General features: G+C 41.1%; 2 protein-coding genes across 5 annotated transcripts in view; both read left to right on the forward strand.

Annotated features, from left to right (window-relative positions):
- TMEM87A (transmembrane protein 87A) overlaps positions 1-1,982 on the forward strand; it is a 39,711-nt gene extending 37,729 nt beyond the window's left edge. For 2 of the 3 annotated variants that reach the window (XR_005718728.1, XM_040226846.1), the window contains one exon: positions 726-1,982. Coding sequence is in view for 2 of the 3 variants with exons in the window: in XM_040226846.1 (XP_040082780.1) it covers positions 726-767 (42 nt within the window). In the remaining variant the exon portion in view is untranslated. The remainder of the gene's footprint in view (positions 1-725) is intronic. The other variant, XM_040226847.1, reaches the window with a different exon arrangement.
- A 1,711-nt stretch (positions 1,983-3,693) lies between these two features.
- VPS39 (VPS39 subunit of HOPS complex) overlaps positions 3,694-17,108 on the forward strand; it is a 45,978-nt gene continuing 32,563 nt past the window's right edge. Inside the window, exons 1-2 of one of the 2 annotated variants that reach the window (XM_040226850.1) lie at positions 3,694-3,906; positions 11,456-11,521. In XM_040226850.1, coding sequence (XP_040082784.1) covers positions 3,834-3,906; positions 11,456-11,521 — 139 coding nt within the window. In that variant the 5' untranslated portion in view covers positions 3,694-3,833. The remainder of the gene's footprint in view (positions 3,907-11,455; positions 11,522-17,108) is intronic. The other variant, XM_040226848.1, reaches the window with a different exon arrangement.

Below are 17,108 nucleotides of genomic sequence, written 5' to 3' on the forward strand. Positions count from 1 at the left end.
TCATATTGCAAAAGGATTTACAGTTCTGTCAGAGTTTGGGAAAAATGAAGAATATTCTAATGTAAAATTCCTGTGTAGTTACTGTGAAATTTAATAGTATTACATTAATTTTTTCAATTGAAACAGCATATTATAAATACTGTTTTATAATCAAATGTAATTCTTTATATGATTTTAAAAAATTATAATGGAAAACACATAAAATCTACCATTCTAACCTTTCTCAAGTGCAAAGTGTTAATTTATATGTGCATTGTTGTGCAACAGATGTCTAGAACTTCTTCATCAAATGTAATTTTAATCAGGATATACTGTAGTTTGTCTATACAGTCTTATATTTTTGGACACAATTCTTCCTACTATTGTTAGAATAGTAGAGATGGTAGAAGCTAAATCTTTGCCCATATCCTTGACTCTTTCATTAAGTTAAATTCCTGAATCACAGGAGGTACACATTTTTATTAAAGCTTAAGTGACTCTAAAATACACAGTTCCTTTTGATTTATGGCTTCTTGTCCAGAACCCTAGAGATTTTGCTTCAGTTAATCTTTGGACTTGGACATCTGTATGTTTCAAAATCTTCATGGATGATTAGGAAGCATTGCTCTAAATAGCCAATGAACATAAGCAAGTACTTAAGAAAACCTGTGATCATTTTTGTAAAATATATTTGGAATGTAGACCATTTAAAATTAATATACCTAAAATAACTTTTTCCTCCCTAGGAACGAATGATCACGCACTTCGAAAGGTCCAAAATGGAGTAAAGAATGGGAAGATTTGCAACTGAGGATGGCTAGGACCTGGAGAGATAGCTTCTATGTTAGTCACTGCACTGCTCCATGGGATTAAAGGAGGCAATGACATCTTGATTTGTTCCTTGATCTTTGTGCATTGGAGCTGGCGAGAGGTGTTGGAACAAGGAGAACATTCTCTTGAAAACAAGTTCATAGGATGAAAAGAATCTACAAGTTTTTTATTTGCAGCATTGATGCCCCTTTCCCTCCCACACCCTGACATGGATGTTTATGCAACTTGTGTATGTTGTTCCTAAACCTATAATGTTTAAATTGTTTAATTTGTCAAACTAAAAAATTTAACATCCTCTGAAGAACTGTGACATCAACACCATAATATGTAATATCCAGGAGCAACTGCCTGTAATTTTTATTTATTTAGGGAATTACATAGGTGATGGGTGAAATTGTTAATTATCGTTGCATTTCCTGGGAAGACAAGGTTAAATCTTGCAGAGGTAGTTTAGAGGAAAAAAAAAAAAAAAGTCCTGCGTTAAGGAGCCACAGTTCTATCAGTGATTAAAAGAGCAACAACAAACAACAAAGGGAGAGAGAGACTGTTACAGTGTGATTTTAGATCATTTGAAGAAGCAAAATCAAGTGCAATTTTGTTTACAAATGGTGTATATTAAAGATTTTTCTATTTCAGATGTACTTTAGAGAGAAATATTAGCTTAACTCTTTTGACATCTGCTATGGTGACACATCCCATTGCTGGCAATGTGGTGCACACTCCAGAACTTTTAACTACTGTTTTGTAAGCCTTCAAGGGCAGCATTGTGGAGTCCTGGGCAGTGCTTTGTTTGCCTTCATGCCTTTCACTGGGTGTTGCACTAGATGCAGAAAGGCACTCCATCATAAGTGCATGTGAGTGAGCACCCTGCTAAAGGGATTATAATGCTTCAGAAGCAGGAGCTAATATAAAGGAAACAGGTCCTTCTTTCTTAAACAGTTTTTTCTGCATGAAATAATGTGGAGGCCCTGGACTGCTGCTCATTTTTTAGGATTGTACTTGTATCTGGTGTTGGCTTAGGGATGGTTTATAAGAAACATCACAAGGTGATGGGATTCATTTGAAGCACTATTATTTGTTCGAATGAGTTTGTCCAATTTTGCCTTCCCAAGATTTTTTGTTCTACATAGAAAGTTCATGCCACTTTTTAATATTAAAAAGTTTTAACAAAATTCATGTTTTTGTCACTTTTTTTCCAAGACTTTCTCTGAAGACCCTTTCTCCACACTCTCATTGAATTTTCCTTCCATGGTTTTTATTCTATATTGTCTTATTTTCTGTTAAAATCAGTGACCACATGACTACAATCTTCACTAACGTATTTATATAACATTTCTCTAGCTGTTTGGTATGGTGATTAACAACAACAACAAAAATCACCTAGAGAGTATTTCTTAAGAAATAGTACAAACTGTCTATTCTCAGGTTAACCCATTTGCAAAGGGCTGGTATTAACTTTGTGTGCTTCTGTTCTTCCACACCAAAACTCAGCAAGTGAATAGTGGTCATAATGCAGCAGGATAATTGGTCATGTTTTTTGAGACTGGTTAGATATTAATTTGAAACTAGGCAAAAACCCCTATTTTTTTTTTTTTTGAAACACCACATGGCTTGGAGGATCTTAGTTCCCCCACCAACAGTGAAAGTGCCAAGTCCTAAGCACCAGACCGCCTGGAAATTCCCAGAAACCTACTGTTACAAGCAGGGGTATATAGCACAAATTCTATAGCCTGTTAATTCTGTTTTCTCATGACATGTTAATGTGATTGGCTGTAGTGTATCAGTTCTTAGACTAGGTTCAGAAGGAATTTATATTATCACATTGACCTGTAACCAACTTGAGTCTACATTGTTTATTTTGGTCTTGAACTGGAACTACAAGGTAGCAGGACTTCTAGCAGAAGAGCTGGTAATTCTAAATTTTCAGGGTGGTGTTTCTATGGGGAAAATTAGCCCCAAGATTTCTTTAGAAATTTTTGTGTTTCTTACTAGAAAATACTTCATTTGATTGTCAGAAACAGTATTTGATAAAGATGGGACAGTATTCCTCATCTACAGATGAAGAAACAAAGTGACCAGGGCTGTAGGTTTTGGTTTTTGTTTTCTAATATGGTTATATCACAGACTCGCTCCTTTTTTCTTTTACATTTTGCTTTAAACCAAATGCTTCACTTCATGGCATACTAGCTGTTTTCTTGGAGGTAAACTGCCAGATACAGATCATTCTTGCATTCGTTCTCAAACTTTAAATAAAAGTTCATGGACTCACCTTGGGGACTTAGTAAAACACAGTTGAACCACCACCCACCCCTCCCCGCCTTCAGTGTTTGAGTCAGTAGGGCTGGATGAGGTCTGGGACTGCCTTTCTAACAAGTTCTCAGGTGATGCTGACCTAGAGACGATACTTTGAGAAGCACTGGCCTCGATAAGCCCCTAAAATAAAATACAAGGGAAAGTTACTGCGAATCAGTTGGGTTTATAATGGTAATACTACCATTGATTGAGTGCTTAGAATGTCAGCTGTTGCTAACAGCTCACAAGGTTAGGTACACAACACTACCATCACTTTGCAGATACAGAACTAAGGCTTCTAGAAATTGTTTCTTAAAAGCCACAGCTCCTGAGCTCATTTCCTAAATAACAGGTCTCCATCCCAAGTCTAACTGACTCCAAAGCCTGAATTCTTCATCAAGCTCTGATGCCCAAAACAGTTCAAAGATTAAGATTCCTTTTCCACCTTGTTAAACCCATGACCACTCGGGCTCCACGATGGTCCAGCGAAAAACGCGAGCCCAGGTACCAGATCACTCCTGGAGATAGCGCTGGGAACCGGGGGCGGAAGGGGCGGAACTTCAGCTGCGGAAGGGGCGGGCTTAACTCTGCAGGAAGTCCGGTGTTGTTGATGGCTCTATTGCCCAAGGGCCAGTAGCCGAGGTCCCCACTCTTCCCTGGTCCTGATTCCGGCCCCACACCCGACCCGGCACAATCCGGTTGAGGCTGTGGCGGCGACTGCGCCTGCCGTCATGCACGACGCCTTCGAGCCGGTGCCGATCCTAGAAAAGCTGCCTCTGCAGATCGACTGTCTGGCTGCCTGGGGTGAGACGAGGGGCCAGGTGGGGTCAGCGCGGGAGCGGCTGAGACCTTTCACGAGGCTAGGGAAGTGGACGGCCTCTGGCTGTGTGGACTCTGGTCGGGCGTCCTCCAAGAGGGGCCTAGGATGAGGGGAGCCAGAGCACTGTTGACAGCGAGGGCGGTGGAGCTGTTTGGGCGATCTCCGGGGATCCAGGCATTTTAGGGATGTTCACCTGCCGTTGCTCTCGGTAGGGAGTTGGGGGTGGAACTTTCCCTATTAACTACTCGGTTTTGGCTCATTTCTGTTCCCAATAAGTCTTTAGTTTGGGTAACAAAGTTCCACATAAGTTCTCAGACGGCTAGGGGCTTGAACATGTCCAGACTGTGTTGTTTTCCAGGTGAAAGACAACACTGTTTTGCTTTTTGTTTGCTTGTTTTGCATTGAACAAGTTAGCAGCTATGTCTTTTCCCCCTTAATCGTCACTCATCACTTACTTCTAATTACTGTAGCTAACTTGTTACTCTCCACTTTTAATCTAGCCAAGTGGTTGATTGTCTCATAATCAAAATGCCCAAGTTACCTAACTCCTATAAGTAGAAGAGGGTCATTTCAGGCTGTCAGGAAACCTAACCCATAAAACGTTGCATGATCCACTTGGGATTGGCCAGTACAGAAAGCAAGATCAGGTGTCTCTGTTCTAGAATACAAATGATTTCTGAAATAAACCTTGACTCCTGTGAACATCATGCTCCTATCCACGAGTGTTTGTGTGTCTGATAACCAAAGACCAAACAGAAGTACTTTCAGTCTTTCCTGTTAATGTCCAGGTCCTAGAAATCAAGGTGGCTCAGAACCTTAATCAGATCTTATACTGAGCTGAGTATCATCATGGGCCTGGTGGAATCTTGGTGGTAGCTGGCATTCTATTCATTGTCATGGACAGTGCCACTCAGTCAGAGTTCTTCACATCCTTTTCAGTAAGGTGCCTTCACTACATATCTCACTAATGTGTGCACCCCCCACCCTCCCCCAGCTGCCATGGACCTCTTTTTTAAATTTTATTTTGTTGAAATATAGTTGATTTACACTGTTGTGTTAATTTCCACTGTATAGCAAATGATTCAGTCTTACATATATTATACCTTATTTTTCATCTTCTTTTCCATTATAGTTGTCACAAAATACTGAATATAGGCCCCTGTGCTATAGAGTAACAGTGTGGTTGTTTAGCTCTGGGACTTTTTAAAGTCACACCTCCACAGCAATCTGTCCTAGGGTTAAGAAGAGAATCCTACTTCCTCCAGGTATCTCAAGAAAACTTCCACTTTTCTGTCATTAAATGCTCTCAGTAAAAATTTAAAATAAATAGAGGAGAAAAAAAAAGAAATTGAAAAAATGAAAGAGCTGACACTCAGCACAAAGGGGATCACTCCCCTGTTTCTTTGTCAAGTGTGTATTAAGTGCCTGCATGGGCCAGTCTCTCTGCTAGAAACGAACCCAAAGGTGAGTAAGAAGCAGTGCCTGTGCTCCTGGGACACACAGTGGCAGACAAAGAAATGTGAACAGATTACAATACAAGATAAATGATAACAGAGACTTATGCTGCCTAATATGTGATTATGGAGGGAAGGCTAATCCACCCAGCCTCAGACATATGTTTCTGAAAAGGATGGGTGCAGCCGCTTGCCACACTCCACTTAGCTTGTCAGAATCCTTGACCCTGATACCCTGTGGGACTAGTGGTCCACATATTTCAGGCTCTTTCACCAACTGCAGTTTGTTACTATAAAGATTTTCTGTACCTGTGCTTTCCAGAAACAGCTTTTGAAATGGTAGGTAGCTTTTGGCCTGTCTAAACTCCAGCAAAACAGGAGAAACACCTGTTGCCTACGAGATTGCTGTGCTAGGTATTGGGCTATGAGAGGCCATTTACTGCCTTGTGCCTCAAAACTACTTTATTATAAGGCTTTAGCAGCAGTAAATATTTCTGTTTCTAGTTTTTACCCCTTCTGTCTGCATTGTGACCTTATTCATCCAGGAACCTCAGTATTTGAGCTGGATGACATCATAGAGCCACCATAATCCCATCTTCTGGGACATGGAAGTGAGGAAGATACTGATGGTGATGAGGAGGAGGAGGACTTCTCCCGAAACTCCAGAGTTGTAGAATCCAGCTGCCTTTTCAGCATCTTCATTTGGATATCTGGTTGCATGGCCAAAAGAGTTCCTGATTTCAAACGTGCCCATCCCCCTGTATCCCATTATCTCTGCAAACAGAAATGGCATTTGTTTACCCATTTGGCTAAACCCCAAAGCCTTGGAATTATCCTTGACATCTCTTATTCTCTTATACACCACATCCAATCCATCAGCAAATATCTGTTCCACCTCCTGAAAAATTCTACAATCCAGTCGCTTCCCTCCATCTCTACTGTTCACTGCTGTTGATGAAGGCACCAGTCTCTGTCATCTGAATGACTATAATATTCTTGTGACTCATCACCCTGGGTTTGCCATTATGCCATTTGCCATCTTTTAGCCACATAGAGGTAGAGAGATCCTTTGAAAATGTCATCTATTTGCATCTCTCCTCTGCTCAAAACTCTCCAGTAGCTTCACATCACAACTGTTCCATAGTCCTTAACATGACTGGCAACACCTGTCATGATCAGGCCTCTAGTTATGTTCCTTGTTTTTCCCTATGGTCTTATCCCTTGCTCCTCTGCTACTAGTTACATGGTTGTTCTTGTTCCATGAACACACAAAGCATGTAACTATCTCAGGGCCTTTGCACTTGCTGTTTCCTCTGCCTGACAGTCTCTTGTCCTAGATATACAGCTCATTCCTTATTTTGTTTGCTGAAATATCACATAAATCAGCAAGGCCTTTACCGAGCTATTGTGTATAGAAGAAAATGCCACATCCACCAATGTGCTACTCTTTTACTCAGCCTTATCTTCTTATCATAGAAGCCTCTTACTGCTATTTTATATGTTATTATTGCCTCTGTCATTCCATATTAGAGTATAAGTTCCTTCAGAGCAACAAGTTTGTTTTGTACATAGGCTTATTTACTGTGCCTAGAAGAGTTCCTGACTCATAATGGATACTTATTAAATATTTGTTTAATTGACTAATAGTAAGGGCTTTCATTGTTGAGTACTTAGATGTAGTAAGCATTTATGCAATAATAACAACTCCCTTTTCCAGAGGAAGAACCTGAAAATTTAAATAGTTTTTCCAAAGTAAATCCAGTAAATTATATCTGATTTAGAGCTTGGTTCTCAAACTTTAATGTATATTCAGAACCTATAAAAAAAATGTAGGGGTGTGTGTGTATCTGTATGTGTGTATACCGAATCATTTTTATTTGTTTTCCAAAGAAACAATGGAAAAATAAGTCAAGAATGATTAAAATGGTTACTTACAGCAGAAGGAAGAGAACAAGGTGAAGTGGACAGGATGGACTTCTCATAGTTTTAGCTTTGGAATTAGGTAAATTTCTCATATAATGGAAAAAATTTTTAATGCAAATTTCAGGGCACCTCTGCAGAATCACTGCATCAGAATCTCTGGGAGCTGGGCTCAGGACTGGGCATTTTTAATAAGTCCAAGTGATTCTGACACCGCGAATCAGGAGCTGCTGCTTTGAGAAACACTGTTCTTTGCCCTGTGACTCAAAGAAGGGAAGTGAGCGCTACCCTGTTCATCTCTGTACCCCCGCCAGGTTCAGCACTGGGGGTTTATCACATGCGTTTGGACTGAGCTGCCCTGTTGGATGCAGCTTCACTAGGGTAACTGTGAGCTAGAGGGCTCCGCCTTCCTTCCCAGGAGGAATCGCGTCTGTGACCCTGTGGCTCAGGATTAGGCCACTGGGAGTTTTCTAGGGCTGACCCTGCTTTGTTTTTGCCTGTGTTGCCCGTTTGTGTAGTGTGTTCCACTGACGTGCAGTGTTGAGTCCCAGAAGAGACTGTCCACCGACCCCATGCTCTGCCTGCCCTGCATGCTTCTCACGTTCAGTGTTTTGAACGCACGGCTATGTTGTCTGGTGACACAGAGCATGCCTGGGTTGGTCCTCTGGTCACCTGAGCCTGGGTTGGTCCTCCGGCCTTGGGCGGGTTCTCCCTGGCCACCTGAACCGCCGTTGACTTCTGTAACCCAGTCAGGCCTCGTCAGAGCTCTATGCGGTTGTTATGTCTGGATGATACCCTCGTTTTCCTTGACTTTGAGTGTTAGAAATGAATATGTGTGTGGTGCTTTTCCTAGTTAAAAGAAAGCTGTTTCAATACGTTGCGTGTATGATAAGTGCATTTTCGTCAGCACCTCCAGAGGAATAATTGAGAAGGGTCAAATAAAATTTCAATTAAAAAAATTTTTAAGAAGTTTTTTCTTTTAATATTTATTTTATTCGGCTGCATTGGGTCTTAGTTGCTGCATGTGGGATTCCCGTTGCAGCTCTCAGGCTCCAAGGCATGTGGTGTCCTAGTTCCTCATCCAGGGATCAAACCCTTGTCCTCTGCCTTGCAAAGCGGATTCTTACCCACTGGACCACCAAGGAAGTCCCTCAATTAAAACTTTTTTTTAATTTTTCAATAAATTTATTTGATTCCATTTTATCACCAGTAAAGTAGACATGTGATAGAAATGTCTATTGGCAAATAAACATTTCAATACAAATGGAAAGCACACCCTTGAAAATCATGCTTAGGAGTTTGGCTTCATATTTTGTAGTCCAGCTTCATGAGGACTTTTTAAACCCCAGTCTGACAGCACTGGAGATGTGCTTTAAGGTAACAGATGGCAAACATGGAAGGACACATAGCGTGAGACCAGCTGAGGGGTCCCCGGGGACTCTGGGAGAGGGCCCTTGCCAGGTACCTTGTAGAGGTGAAGTTGATAGGCCTTGCAGACCTGGGTAGTTGATGAACCTGTTGAAAGAGGTAAAGAAAAACAGCAACTGGCAGGTGTTTGGGGGTCGCAGTGGAGAGGATGAGGAAGATGGTGAACATTATGTTGGCCTTTTTGCTGTAGGTTTTTATGTGTAAGTGAATTTTTTAAAAATTTCGTTTTATTTGTATTTGAAATATTAGTGGGTGTCCTGAAAATCAACTTTAATATTATCAATTGCTCAGTGCAGTGATATCTATTAATATAAATAGAGTTCTAAACATAATGTATTTTTCAAAGCAAGCCTTGTGAACTGCATTCTTTTTTCCCCATGTTCTGCTCTGACATAAATCACCAGTGTTCCACTGGAGCTAGTGTTATTTCTCGTTTCCACTTATGTCATTGAGAGCGCACTATCTTACTTTCTGTGTCCTGCCTTTACTTTAAAACCTGAAAGAGGACAGAGTCATTATCTTTTTCTGGAAGACTAAGGACCTGGAGTGGTTCCAGACCTGTTTTATGAACATAACCGTACCTTTCAGATAGCCTGTGGCTAACACCCATTGTTTTGAGATGAGATGCCTCAACACGTGCATCATAACATGTGCTTCATATCAGGGCTTCACTGATAGGTCAGTTGGTAAAGAATCCGCCTGCAATGTGGGAGACCCTGGTTTGATTCCTGGGTCGGGAAGATCCCCTGGAGAAGGGAAAGGCTACCCACTCCAGTGTTCTTGGACTTTCCTTGTGGCTCAGCTGGTAAAGAATCTGCCTGCAATGTGGGAGACCTGGGTTCGATCCCTGGGTTGGGAAGATCCCCTGGAGAAGGGAAAGGCTACCCACTCCAGTATTCTGGCCTGGAAAATTCCATGGACAGTCCATGGGGTCGCAAAGAGTTGGACACAACTGAGCGACTTTCACTTTCAGCATGTTGCTAAGGGTAAGACAAACTGGGGTTGGGATCCTGTCTCTGCTACACATGTCTTACTAAATGTGTGACTCTGGACAAGCTACTTATTCCCTAGGCCTCAACTTCCTCATCTATAAAATAGAGATTTAAGTTAAGGACATACTGGAATTTCCCTGGCTGTCCAGTGGTTAAGACTCCGTGCTTCTACTGCAGGGGGCAGTAGGAACTAAGATCCCACATGTGGTAAGGCCAAATGTTCTTTTAAAAAAGAGAAAGGCATACTTCAAAGGATAGTTGTTATAGCATGTGATAAGTGCTTAGCATTTCCAGGAATACAATGCATCCTCAATAAAGTTTGTCTATGTCATTATCCAATATTTTCTTTTACAAAGGATCTAAAAGTTTATGAAGGGAATGAGTGACCTTTATGTTACAACATCAAAAAGCCAAGGAAATATCTGTACATGCTTAATTTAGCTTAATTATGTAATATAAATCTATCAGGGTAATTATTTAAGTCCTTTCAGAACCTTTTGACTTTTAGCCAAGACCAATGTCTCCCAAAATGCTCTCTCTAGACAAACATCATAAGCATTGCCTGGGAACTTATTAGAAATGCACATTCCCAGGCCCACTTCCAGGCCTACTGAATCAGAAACTGAGGGCAAGGCCTATCTACTTTAATAAATTCTCAAATAATTCTGATGCACATCAAAATTTAAGAACCAGTAACCATCTTTTTTTTTTAAATAAGAACTTTATTGAGACATAATTCATATACCATACAACTCACCCATTTAAAGTGTACAATTTGGTGGTTGTCAGTACATTCACAGAGTTGTGAAAATATCACCACAGTCAGTTTTAAAACATTTTCATAACCCTGAAAAGAAATCCCATTCCTTTTTCCCCAAGCCCACTAGCCCCATTCTCCTTAAGCCCACCAGCTCTAGGCACCACTAATCTTACTGTCTCTCGATTTGCCTATCTTGGACATTTCATGTAATATAATAGAAGCGTGCAGTATGTAGCCCTTTTTGTCTAGCTTCTTTCATTTAGTATAATATTGTCAGATCCATCCACATTGTAGCCTATGTCACCACTTTGTTTCTTTTAATGACTGGAATATTCCATTCAGTGGATATGCCACATTTAGGCTCTTTCCACCTTTTGGCTATTGTGAATAACACTGCTATGAACATTTATGTGCAATTTTTTGTGGGAACATATGTTTTCATTTCTATTATGTGTATACCCATGGGTTTTGGAATTGCTGGGTCATACTCTGTGTTTAGTCTCTTATGAAACTGTGAGATTGTTTTTCATAGGACTGCAGTTTTATTTTCCTGTGAACAATGTATGAGCATTCTAGTTTCTTCACATCTTTGTCACACTTGATACTATCTGTTAGACCATCTTTTGAGATAGTTAGTCCTATAAGCTTCATGTGCTATGGCACATGGAAAAATACCTAGTCTTATGTTTATGCTACCCATTTTATGATTTTATAAACTTCTATCGTATTTTTAGTCGGTTTCATTTTGAAACAATGAAGCTGGGGGCATTTTTCATTCTCTGGTATGTCTCACCTAGTTCAATAAATATTGCTTTCAATTATTTGATTCTCAAACATTTCTTGAATATAAACATTTCTTAGTTTTGTAAAACACATATTATCAAAGCCAACTCATTTTCTCAACCCTTTGATTTCTGATTATAAGCCCCAACTAAAGAAACAGGGTCTTATTAAAGCTGATGGTCGTTTTCTTTTTCAGAGGAATGGCTGCTTGTTGGAACAAAACAAGGTCATCTTCTTCTCTACAGGATTCGGAAAGACGTTGGTAAGTGGCAACTTTTCAGAACCAGGTAAAAAGTGGCTTACTACTCAAGTTAAAAAAAAAAATCGGTAGTCAACTGGTATACAGCTGTGAAATCAATGATTACTGGACCATTAAAAAGGTGAGTTGGGGCTGGTGGTAGCACAGTGGAAGAGTGGGGAGAAACTTGTGAGACTCTCAAGGGTTTTCTCTTTTTTTCAGACTATGTTCCCATATCACCTTCTGGGAGGTGGGGCTGGGTGTGTTTTCCCTTCTCGCTTCTTGGAGACTCAGGCCAGAAATAAGAAATATTACAGGAATAAAATTCTTGTGTAAATGGTGTGATAGAAGGGGAAGAAAAGTTAGGAGCTATTATTTTAAAGATCCTGTTAAACTTCTGCGGGGTGGGCTAGGGCAGAGAGGACCTGGGTTTGAGTCAGGCTTTACTTCTGTGACATGTGACTCTGAGTAGGTCTTTTCCAGCATCAGTTTCCTCTTCTATAACGTATCTCACAAAATTGTTGGGGTCAGATGCAAGGACTTGGAAAACTAAAACTTTAATCAAATATTTCTGTCAGTAAAAATGTAGAAAGTGAAAGTCACTCAGTTGTGTCCAACTCTCTGGGATCCCATGGACTATACATGTAGTCCACGGAATTCTCCAGGCCAGAATACTGGGATGGGTAGCCTTTCCCTTCTCCCAGGGATCTTCCCAACCCAGGTATGAACCCATGTCTTCCACATTCCAGGCACATTCTTTACCAGCTGAGCCACAAGGGAAGGCGGAGTCTTTCACCAACTGATCTATCAGGGAAGCCTCTAAAAGTATTTTAAGTTTATTCTGTTAGAGTGCCCTCTACTGGGGAAAAAGTACCTCACTCCCTTTTCCTAATTCTATTTCTGTTCTCTTTGTAGAAAATTGATGTGTTTGTATATTATACCCTGGAGATACATACTACAGGAATAAGCTGTTAATGCCAGAGTAGGTTTAACCATATAAAATTGTCATTATTTGACCATATTAGAAAAAACAGAATTTCATGGCTTTCAACCTGGTATATAACTTTCCATAGTAAATAACTTACTGTAAGAGTGGAAATAGAGCATTCTCTTTGGAGCTTATAACAAGGGTTACATATTGGGAAAAAAGAGCATCTTACCAGGTGTAAGGGAGGAAAGAATTCTTTTTTACTCTTAACCCATCTTAGGTTGACTAGATGAGGAGCTATAAATCAGAGAAACACCAAGACAAAGCAGGAGGACTTTGAGTTTCTAGAGTGGCAAATTATGGGAAGGCAAATATATGGGGAAACTAGCTGGAGATAAATTTGTTGTGTAGATTGCTCTGGTGTAGTCTCTGGGATGATAAGGGTCTAGAGTTGTCTCTAAATTAATTAAATGTTGTCCTTGGTAGAGAGGGGAGAGAAGGTACCTTTGTAAATTTATGTCTTGCTCTTTGGCAGATGGGGGAGGGTAGAGAGCTTTTCTTGTATCTGCTGTGCCTCAGTTACCTTCAGCTCAAAATAATCTTTGTGTCAGAGAAGCATATGTGAGGGTGGTATATTCTGCTTCCCTTCACTGGTGTAATAGGGAAGGAGGATGGTACCTAGTCAAGTTCAGTGGTGTGGTAGGAAAGGAAACCAGAAGATCAAAATAGGCTTTACAGAAAGTCCCCTACACATGAACGAGTTCTCTTCCAAGAGCACATTCATAAGTCCTGTTTGTTTGTAAGACCAACAAAGTTAGCCTGGGTACCCAACTAACACAATCGGAGGGCACAGGCGGCAGTTTCAAAACAACCTGACATTGATGGAACGCACGTTCGCATCTTTGAAAGTTCGCAACTTGAATGTTCGTATGTAGGAAACTTACTATATTTCTAAGTTTTTTAACTTTAAATCAGTAGTCTGCCAATTTGTTCCCCCCAAAAGGACTAAATGTTACCCCAAAACAGGGTTCGCCTCTTGGTGGGTGTTGAGCAAAAAGACACAAGCAAGAAAGAGAGTGGAAGAAGGAAGGATTTGTTACGTGTTGCAACTAAGGAGAACACTGGAGATCTTTCCCAAAGCAGCATGTCCCCAAGCAGCAAAATTGGGAAAGTGTTTAAATTAAGAGACTTGGGTAGTTGAGTGTTGAAGCTTTAGTTGAGTGAAGTCAAGAGGGTCTGAAAAGATCAACATCATTATCCCTTTGGGGGGGTGCAGGTGTTAAATTCTGCAAAATCTCAAGAAAGTAGGCTAATCTTTACCACTGAAACAGAACTGGGAGTCTTGATACCTGCTTTGTTATCTTTGCTGTTGTGACTTCTCTTGCCTGATAAAGGCTTGTTCTTTTGTTCCCTTAAGATCATTATTGCTGAGACCTGGCAGGGACAAGCACTGTGGTCAGGTTTAGATTACAGAATGGGTTAGGGGAAGAAAAATGGCTTCTTTTATGTCAAGAAAACCATGACTGATTCTCTTTCTCTGGGGAGCCCCTATCGTATCTACTTATGGAAATAGTAAATATTTGGGGCTTTTCAGGTCATAAGATCTCTGTCATGATTATTCTGCTACTGTATCAAAAGAGCATGGATGTGGCTGTGTGCCAGCAAAGCTTTATTTATAGAAACGTGGAGGACTGGGTTTGACCCCCAGACAGTACTTTGTTGGCCCTTGCTTTAAATTTTTCAAAGCCAGAATATTTGTATTCTGTGATAGCAACCCAGTCTACAATTTAAAAATTAAACCTGCCTTTGATTTTATTAACATTAAGCAACTCTGTTTTTTGACCCTTTACTGTGGGCTCAGATGATATACAAGGCAGGGAGATAAGAGAATCTAATATTCTTATTCCAAAAGATAATCATTTCTTTGTGCCATCAAATACTGAATATTCTGATAAAGTAACTTGTTTAATATATCATTTCTGTGTAAGTGATGAGGAATTGAAAACTCTACTCTAAAAGTAAACTTTTCAACATAGTATAGGCTCAAACTGGTAATGTTAATGTTAATCTGACTTGCAACCCTGGTGGTGATTGTTCCTTCCCCAATTCATCATGTAACCCTTGACAGGTTAGTTACTTTTCCTCAGTTTCCCCACAGGTCACTGGGATAGCAATATTAACTTACCTTAGACAGGAAATCAAACTCTAATTAGAAGCCTCACTTCTCAGTATACCCTTAGAGAATAGTTCAGTTCTAAGCCACTTCTGTTCTGTTTATCAGCCAGAAATAGACCTGGGCCTCTATGAATCAGCCATGGAACTAGCTGTGTTTCTACATCTGAGATATTCCAAATTGAAACCACTAGTTGCCATGTTTTGGGAGTTCCGGTCCTTTATGTCTCAGCACAGAAAGAATTCAGCGAGAAGCACGGTGATAGATAGGAAGTGATTTATTAGAATAGGATGCCTGTGAGACTTACAAGAGGGTGGGCAAGAGGGTGCTATTCCTCGAGAACTTAGTGGGCTACAGTTTTCTAATCAAAGGAACAGTGGGGAGAGGGGAAAAAGCCACCTTCTTCCTCATTCTTGAGCAGATCTCACACTTCCGTCATCAGCTCTTCCTCCACGCCAGGTGGGGGAGTTTTCCTGCCTACGTGGTCAAACTGGGACTGTCATGGTGCAACAGGAGTGAACAAAATGGGCAATAACATATGCTAAAAATGGCAAATTATCTGAGGTTTCAATATAGTGTCGCTTTTTCCTCATAGTTTTGTTTCTAGTGTGTGCAGAGAAGTGTGACCTGGGGACCATTGATTCATTGAGCTCACTGGGCAGGATGAGTGTCTCATGCACCATTGTTTTCTTGTTTGGAGGCATGTCTCATTGTTTCTCTTGAGTGATTTTATGGTTCCCAGGTGGTGCTAGTGGTAAAAAAAAAACCCGCCTGCAGATGCAGGAGACATAAGAGACCAGGTTCGATCCCTGGGTCAGGAAGGTCCGCTGGAGGAGGCCATTGCAACCCACTCCAGTATTCTTGCCTGGAAAATCCGCTGGACGGAGGAGCCTGGCAGGCTACAGTCATGGGGTTGCAAAGAGTTGGACGTGACTGAGGTGGCTTAACGCACACGTGCTTAAACAAACCTGCTTTCTTGCATGGTCCTTAATTTACATGGGGGTCTCCCATACTTTTTTCTTTACTGATAATCCCCTACTGGGATTAACTATTGAATTACCTAGTTTGTCGCTTTACTCTCTCCCTATCAAAACCTTGATACGTTTTCGACTAGACTGTCTTTCTGAGGAAAGGGACAGAGTGGGTAGTAAGATTTCCTGGAAAGACTAGGATGAACGGGACCTGGACTCCAGTCTGGTCTGAGCCATCCCCCTCCTGTGAGTTCACAAACATCTCTCGGCTTCAGTCTACTCAGAAACTTCAGTCTACTGGTATCTTAAACAGAGGCTTTAGATTACTTCTCATCTAAGGTCTTAACAATTTTATGTTTACCTCAGTGATGCTTCACCCTAGAGCAGTGGTTTGCAAAGTTTGGTCTTGTGGAGGAAAAATGTTACATGTCATATCAATGAACAAAGGATGTGTGACCTTCAAGCCATCAGCCACTGCAGCCTCAAACTGTGCACGCTGAGGGGATTCAGAAGGGAGAAAAACAGTATGCGTGCTCAATCGCTTCAGTTGTGTCGTTTCTGACTCTTAGCAACCCCGTGGACTGTAGCCTGCCAGGCTCCCCTGTCCATGGGATTCTCCAGGCAAGAATACTGGAGTGGGTTGCCATGCCCTCCTCCAGGGGATCTTCCCAACCCAGGGATTGAACCCGCGTCTCTTATGTCTCCTGCATCGGCAGGTGAGTTCTTACCACTAGCACCACTTGGGGAGCCTGAAAAACAGTATACTGGCCCTAAATGGTTAAGGTGCATATCAGAGGAATGATTTCAGCGAGTCCAGACTCTTGTATCTTCCCATACATAGAAAAGCACTAAACTTGAGAAGTCTGGTTTTCTTAAATAGCAGTTATCTTTTGATGTTTGACCACCTGGTTTTGTTTTGCTTTTGGTCTGAACCCCTATATATCCTGGCTCTTCCTGAGGTCTTCAGCAAGTCTACAGAATAAAATAGAATTCTCAACTTTTAGGTTGGGCTTTTTTTTTTCAGTCGACAGTTTCTAGACCCCAGGAGGTTTCTCACAATCCTTTCAGAGGATCCACAATGTCAAAACTTAAGTTCACACTGTAACACTAAAACATTATCATTTTTTCATTGACATTTATCGACATTTGCACTGTAGGTCTAAAAGTAGTGGCAGGTAAAACTGCTGCCCCTTAAAACAAGTTCATGACAGTGTGTCAAAAAAACTTTGGCACCACACTGACCTAGCAGTTGTATTTTTTCGCCATGTATGCTCACAGTGGTTTTTTTCATTTGCCAGTTTCACCCCTGGTGACTCAGATGGTTAAGAATCTGCCTGCAATGTGGGAGACCTGGGTTTGATCCCTGGGTTGGGAAGACCCCCTGCAGGAGGGCATGGCAACCCACTCCAGTATTCTTGCCTAGAGAACCCCCATGGACAGAGGACCCTGGCAGGCTGCAGTCCATGGGGTTGCAAAGAGTTGAACATGACTGAGCAACTAAGCATACATGTTCTTTGTGGGGCAGTAAAAAGTATTAGT

Source organism: Oryx dammah, unplaced genomic scaffold (genome assembly GCF_014754425.2).
Source record: "Oryx dammah isolate SB20612 unplaced genomic scaffold, SCBI_Odam_1.1 HiC_scaffold_26, whole genome shotgun sequence".
NCBI classification, from domain to species: Eukaryota; Metazoa; Chordata; class Mammalia; order Artiodactyla; family Bovidae; genus Oryx; species Oryx dammah.